The sequence below is a fragment of the Equus przewalskii genome, chromosome 11 (genome assembly GCF_037783145.1).
Source record: "Equus przewalskii isolate Varuska chromosome 11, EquPr2, whole genome shotgun sequence".
NCBI classification, from domain to species: Eukaryota; Metazoa; Chordata; class Mammalia; order Perissodactyla; family Equidae; genus Equus; species Equus przewalskii.
The window spans coordinates 24266555-24273604 of record NC_091841.1 but is presented as its reverse complement, the minus strand read 5'-3'; the positions used below and the strand labels follow the sequence as shown (position 1 = coordinate 24273604).

At 52.1% G+C, this 7050-nt stretch overlaps 1 protein-coding gene across 1 annotated transcript; it reads left to right on the top strand.

The window, feature by feature from the left end:
- Positions 1–2327: 2327 nt before the first annotated feature.
- Positions 2328–7010, top strand: INTS5 (integrator complex subunit 5). The gene is made up of 2 exons (XM_008532171.2): positions 2328–2479; positions 3838–7010. The coding sequence occupies exons 1-2, from the start codon at positions 2346–2348 to the stop codon at positions 6815–6817; spliced, it is 3114 nt and encodes a 1037-aa protein (XP_008530393.2). The 5' UTR covers positions 2328–2345; the 3' UTR covers positions 6818–7010.
- The last annotated feature ends 40 nt before the right edge of the window (positions 7011–7050 follow it).

The window sequence follows — 7050 nt, the reverse complement described above, 5'->3', positions numbered from 1 at the left end:
GGAAAAATTCTACATAGATGATATTGTGTACTTCCCATTGCTTACATCAGGAAGTATAATATCAGTTTGTCTCATTATTGGTGATTCTACGTGTAAAAAGTTGGTTAAGTGGGTGCCTGTCAGATTTCTCCACCCTTTGTAATTAGTGAGTAATCTATGGAGTGATACTTTAAGATGGTATGAATATCCTATCCTCCAATGACCTTACATCCAGTGGTTTTAGCAACCATGATGATCTTTACCAGAATTAGTTACTGCAGCAAAATAGTGATTTTCTAATTCTATCATTCGTTCATTCATACTTGTTTGACATATTCTGTAAACTCCCTCCTTTTTAATATCACCATGGATTTAGATTGTTTCTCAATGTGTCATAATCCATTACTATCACTTTTTCATGCTCAAAATCATACCAAATTTGGCTAGCAGGAGCCTTTTCAAGGTGGTCCCTGTGTCCTTTTGACACAACACCATCAGTATTTGAGCATTTTTTTGCTTTCTGGCACAATGATACGTTCCAGGCTCACCTGCTACTTTCCCTGGCCTAAAACTTGGAATCAGCCATTTTTTCCAGGGAAACAGCATTGTGTCCAGTTTTGAACACAGGAAAGGAAAGTATTTGTTTGAAACTGAATTGTATGCAGATGCAGTAAGCAGAGGAGAGGAGGTGATAGCAGGGAGAAGGAAAGACATTTTCAACATTTTCGTACACCCATCCTTCATAATTTTGTTCTGAACCCTCCTCCCCCTACCACTCTGTGCCTAAGGTGGCAAGGAGCTTGTTGTGTTCCAAAAAGAAGAGTTTCCATATCTAGTATTATGCTAAGTCCTTTACATAAACATCTTTGCCAAAAGTCTGAGATAGGAGGCATCATGCCCATTTTATAGATAAGGAAATGAGCTCCAAACTGTTGGGTCACTTGCTCAGGGTTACATTGCTAATAAATAGCAGCAGTGAATCCATATCTGTCCAAATCCAAAACGAGCACCCTTAGATTGTGCAACCCTTAAGGGCAAGGACCACATAATAGTCTCATAGCTAGAAGAACTTATCTGGTTCAAAAGCCTCCTTTTACAGATCAAAAGTTGAAGTCCAGAGAAGGGAAGTGTTGGATCCAAGACTGAGGCAGAGCTAGGAGCAGAAATTGTTTCACATTTACTGTCCTAGAACAGTTTTGCTAGTAGGTAGTATATACACTTTATAAGTGATTGAACTTCTAAAATTTAAAAACAAATAACTATAGTCATTTAGCTTTTAAAACACAATCACTTCAAAAGTATCTTTAGGACCTACTGTGTGGTGTTATTTTGACCCACACTTTCATTGAGAGCAGTACACCCTCTGGTTAACACAGGCCTCAGAACCTACTTTCCTTTTCATTCATTCAACCAACTTTTTACTAAGAACCTGCTACTCTTGTCAAAGAGTTTATTTTCTGGAGTTCATTGAGCAAATACAATAAAAATAGCTAATGCTTATATAGTGCTCACTTACCATTGCAGGCACTAAGTGCTGTACAGTGAACAGATTATCTGGTGTTGGTTTTCACAACAATCCTTTGAGGTAGTTGTACTATGACCGTCCTCATTTCCAGCAGAGGAAACAGGCATAGAGAGGTTCAGGGAAGTACACAGCCAGTAAAGAGAATAGCTGGAACTCGATCTAGATAGACTGGCTGGAGAGGAGGGTCCTGAACAGGTGTACTAGCTTCGCACATAGTTACCAAGCTCCCTTCCTGCAGGTGTGGGGACGTGAGGTAGACCAAGGTCCCTGCGCCGGGAGGTTGGGGAGAGAGCAAAGCCTAAACCATGGAGACTGATAGAAGGATGATAGTGCCAACATACGAGTGGAAGGACACCTTCAGCCCAGCCACCCCAATTTATTTCGGGCTTCCTGTCCCTTCCTCTCTTTCCTTTTCTCCTCTTCATCTGCTCTTACGAATTTTCTCTCCTTTCTTTCTGTCTCTTTTTCATTTTCTCCCTTCCTTTCTCTCCTTTAACTGCTTTTTACATTATCACTTTCTTGATTGAAATGTTTCCTAGTGATTCATTTTTTAAAACCTCGTGAACTGAACATTCTGTAGTTTTGGCTGCAGGAAAAATAAATCCAACTGTCAGTGACCGCAGCTAGCTCCGTGTTAACGGTCCTTTGGGGAAAAAAATGGTTGCGTTGAGGGCGGGTCGACTTTCCGCTGTCATCGTCGCAGTCCTGCTTGGGGACCTCCAACACCCCCCGCCCCCCGCGACACGGGGCGGAACCTATGTATGAGGGTGGCAGACGTTGCCGGACTGGTTTTCCTGTGAGGCCTTGTTGCTGGTTCCTTTCGGGTTTCCCGTCAGCGCGCATGCGCTGCCTGCACTCCGCTGCTCCCGCCTCGGGCTCCGGCTCGGGCTCCGGGATGTCCGCGTTGTGCGACCCTCCCGGGGCCCCAGGGCCTCCCGGGCCTGCCCCGGCCACCCACGGTCCCGCGCCGCTCAGGTAGTCAGAGCCCCTGGCATCTTCCCCCACCGCCCGGCCCCGCGCCGATCCCCAGCCTTCTCGGCAGAAACCCGGATCCTACCTCGAGAACTCGCGTCAGGGTTCTCAGAGGTTCCTGGTCGGGTCTTCCCAGAACTCAGGGACCTCACCAAAACTCTGGGCTCCAGTGCCCACACTCCCAAGGTCTTGGGACTGCCTCCCTCTAAACCCCAATGCCTAGTTACCCCAGATCCCAGCCTTGCTCTCCCAAGAGTTGGGGATATCAGAATTCTTGGGAACCCAGCTGCCCTGCCCCTTTTAGACCCGAGGGCGCCCAGGGTCCCCCGACATCATGGAAACTCCCTGGGAACCCAGGCCCAGAAACCCACAGATTGCTTCCTTCCAGCCTTTCCCTTGCCCTCCAACGGAGACACTCCCCTCACCTTAGGATAGTTTGCTTTTCTTTGGAGGAACCCGAGAGGAATGGCACAGTCAGAGCCCTGTCAGCCCCTAGAGGATGCTGTCTTTGGCAGAAAAGGCAATCAGAGGAAGAGGATTTTGCCTTTTCCCATAACACTGGCTTCTGAACCTCTTAAGACTGGACCCATATGTTTCGGGAGGGGAGGGGTTGAAAGGCATTCCCTTGTCTGTGCCCTGGGACACCCTGATTCCTAGGCACACTGAGGGTGCTGGGAAGGTGGTGGTTGTTGATGTGGTGGAGTACAAGTGGTGGGTGGTTAGGATGCTTGCAAAATATGGGAAGAAACAGGTATTTGGAGGAAGAGTCCTTAGTAAGGGTGAGTTTGCACTTAGGATCTTCTTTCCATTAGGAGTAAAATCCCAGGGTGCCTGTGTTGGGGGCAGGAGGGATGCAGTAAAGCTGGAATGGTATTTTTAAAGCAGATGTTATAAGAACAAAAGTATACTTATTGAGCAAATATTTATTGAGTGTTTCCCATATACTAGGCACCTCAATAGAAGGGATTCAGTTTTAAAGAGCACAGAAATGTTTACTACCTTCTTGGAGCTTATAGTTGGATTACTTAACCTTGGTTTCCTTATCTGTACATTGAGATCATAATAGTATCTACCTTATTGAACTGTTGTCTGGATTGAAATATTACACGTAAAGTACTTAAAAGAGTACCTGACATGTTCTAAGAGTTATCTAATATAGATATTATTGTTATTGTTGAAAATAGCATTTATTGAGTGATTAGTATGAACTAGATATGGTGCTTGAATGCTTTATGAACATTCTTATGAGGCAGGTACAGTCATTCCTATTTTACTTAAAAAGAAACTGAAGCTCAAAGAGGGAATATGGCTTGCCCAACATCTCCCAACACTCTAAGTCTGCTTTTCTTGCTTCCTTACAGTGCTCAGGAGCTGTCCCAGGAAATCAAGGCTTTTCTGACTGGCGTAGACCCTATTCTGGGCCACCAGCTCTCAGCCCGGGAACATGCTCGCTGTGGTCTTCTCCTGCTCCGCTCTCTGCCACCTGCTCGCGCTGCTGTGCTTGACCACTTGCGAGGCGTCTTTGATGAGAGTGTCCGGGCCCACCTGGCTGCCTTGGATGAAAGCCCTGTGGCTGGTCCACCTCACCTCCGCCCACCCCCACCCTCCCATGTCCCTGCTGGGGGACCTGGTCTAGAGGATGTGGTGCAGGAAGTGCAGCAGGTGCTGTCTGAGTTCATCCGGGCCAACCCGAAGGCCTGGGCTCCTGTGATTAGTGCATGGTCCATAGACCTCATGGGTCAACTGAGCAGCACATACTCAGGCCAGCACCAGCGTGTGCCCCATGCCACTGGCTCTCTCAATGAATTGCTGCAGCTGTGGATGGGCTGTCGGGCCACACGCACGTTAATGGACATCTACGTTCAGTGCCTCTCAGCTCTCATTGGTAGTTGCCCAGATGCCTGCGTGGATGCCTTGCTGGATACCTCTGTGCAGCATTCCCCACACTTCGACTGGGTTGTGGCCCATATTGGCTCCTCTTTTCCTGGCACCATCATCTCCCGAGTTCTCTCCTGTGGCCTTAAGGACTTCTGTGTCCATGGTGGGGCTGGAGGTGGAGCTGGTGGCAGTGGTGGAAGCTCTTCTCAAACCTCCTCTACAGACCCCTTCCCTGGATCTCCTGCTATCCCTGGGGAGAAACGGGTGCCCAAGATTGCCTCAGTTGTAGGCATCCTAGGACACCTGGCCTCCCGCCATGGAGACAGCATCCGACGGGAGCTCCTGCGAATGTTCCATGATAGCCTAGCAGGTGGCACTGGGGGCCGGAGTGGGGATCCCTCCCTTCAGGCCACAGTGCCCTTCCTGCTGCAGTTGGCGGTCATGTCACCGGCTTTGCTGGGCACAGTCTCTGGGGAGCTGGTGGACTGCCTTAAGCCCCCAGCTGTGCTGAGCCAGCTGCAGCAACACCTTCAGGGATTCCCCCGAGAGGAGCTGGACAACATGCTGAACCTGGCTGTGCATCTGGTGAGCCAGGCCTCCGGGGCAGGTGCCTACCGCCTGTTGCAGTTCCTGGTGGACACAGCCATGCCTGCCTCAGTCATTACCACCCAGGGCCTGGCTGTGCCAGACACTGTGCGTGAGGCCTGTGACCGGCTGATCCAGCTGCTGCTGCTGCACCTGCAAAAACTGGTTCATCACCGCGGAGGGTCTCCTGGGGAAGGGGTCCTGGGCCCACCCCCACCCCCTCGCCCTGTGCCCTTTCTAGATGCGCTAAGAAACCATGTTGGAGAGCTGTGTGGAGAGACATTACGATTGGAACGGAAGCGCTTCCTCTGGCAACATCAGCTCCTGGGCCTGCTCTCTGTCTATACCCGGCCTAGCTGTGGACCTGAGGCCTTGGGCCATCTCCTGAGCCGGGCCCGAAGCCCTGAAGAGTTGAGTCTGGCCACCCAATTGTATGCAGGGCTGGTGGTCAGTCTCTCTGGCCTCCTGCCCTTGGCCTTCCGAAGCTGCCTGGCTCGGGTGCATGCAGGGACTTTGCAGCCTCCCTTCACAGCCCGGTTCCTGCGCAACTTGACACTGCTAGTGGGGTGGGAACAGCAGGGTGGTGAGGGCCCTGCAGCCCTAGGGGCCCGGTTTGGGGAGTCTGCCTCAGCTCATCTGTCTGACTTGGCTCCTCTCCTGCTACATCCTGAGGAGGAAGTAGCCGAAGCTGCTGCCTCCCTCCTGGCCATTTGTCCCTTTCCTCCAGAAGCCCTGTCCCCCTCCCAACTCCTGGGACTGGTGAGAGCTGGAGTGCATCGCTTCTTTGCCTCTCTGAGGCTGCATGGCCCCCCAGGTGTGGCTTCGGCCTCCCAGCTTCTTACTCGCCTCTCTCAGACCTCCCCAGCTGGGCTCAAGGCTGTCCTGCAGCTGCTAGTAGAGGGAGCCTTACATCGGGGCAACACAGAACTGTTTGGAGGGGAAGTGGATGGGGACAACGAAACTCTTTCAGTTGTCTCTGCTCCTTTTGCCTCGGCTTCCCTGTTGGACACAAACCGGCGGCACACTGCAGCTGTCCCAGGTCCTGGAGGGATTTGGTCTGTTTTCCACGCTGGAGTCATCGGCCGTGGCCTAAAGCCACCCAAGTTTGTCCAGTCACGCAATCAGCAGGAAGTAATCTATAACACCCAGAGCCTCCTCAGCCTCCTGGTGCACTGCTGCAGTGCCCTTGGGGGCACTGAATGTGGGGGAAGCTGGGGGGCTCCCACCCTGAGCCCAGAGGCAGCTAAAGCAGTGGCAGTGACCTTGGTGGAGAGTGTGTGTCCTGATGCAGCTGGGGCTGAGCTAGCGTGGCCCCCTGAGGAGCACGCCCGGGCCACCGTGGAGCGGGATCTCCGCATTGGCCGGCGCTTCCGGGAACAGCCCCTGCTTTTTGAGCTGTTAAAGCTGGTAGCAGCTGCTCCCCCAGCCCTGTGCTACTGCTCTGTGCTGCTCCGGGGGCTGCTGGCCGCCCTCTTGGGCCATTGGGAAGCCTCTCGCCACCCTGACACGGCCCACTCCCCCTGGCACCTGGAGGCATCCTGCACTCTGGTGGCTGTCATGGCTGAGGGAAGCCTCCTGCCACCAGCCTTGGGTAATATGCACGAGGTATTTAGCCAACTGGCACCTTTTGAAGTGCGTCTGCTGCTGCTCAGTGTCTGGGGTTTTCTCCGGGAGCACGGGCCCTTGCCCCAGAAGTTCATCTTCCAGTCAGAGCGCGGCCGCTTCATCCGGGACTTCTCCAGGGAGGGTGGGGGTGAGGGTGGACCCCATCTGGCTGTGCTGCACAGCGTCCTCCACCGCAACATTGACCGCCTGGGCCTTTTCTCTGGCCGTTTCCAGGCACCTTCACCGTCCACTCTCCTCCGGCAGGGGACATAGCCTTTTGCATGCTCCAGAAGCCGATGGAGGTTGAGCCGCGAGAGAGCCCTGGCGGCTCCCAGTGAATAGGGGGCTAAGGTGTTGCAGAAAGGTGGAGGTTTCTCTTCTAAGACCTTGGCCTAAAGAGCGCTGTCACTTTCTTCCTCCTCCACCTTTTTTTCTAAATAAAATTTGCCGAGTTGAGAAAAACAGAGTACAGTGCCTCCGTCTGATGCTTAGAGCCGGCAAAATCG

Excerpts from the sequence above, each read along its gene's own strand:
- INTS5 (XM_008532171.2), top strand. The coding sequence starts at position 2,346 with ATGCGCTGCCTGCACTCCGCTGCTCCCGCCTCGGGCTCCGGCTCGGGC. Across the intron at positions 2,480-3,837 it reads CACGGTCCCGCGCCGCTCAG|TGCTCAGGAGCTGTCCCAGG; the intron begins GTAGTCAGAGCC and ends GCTTCCTTACAG.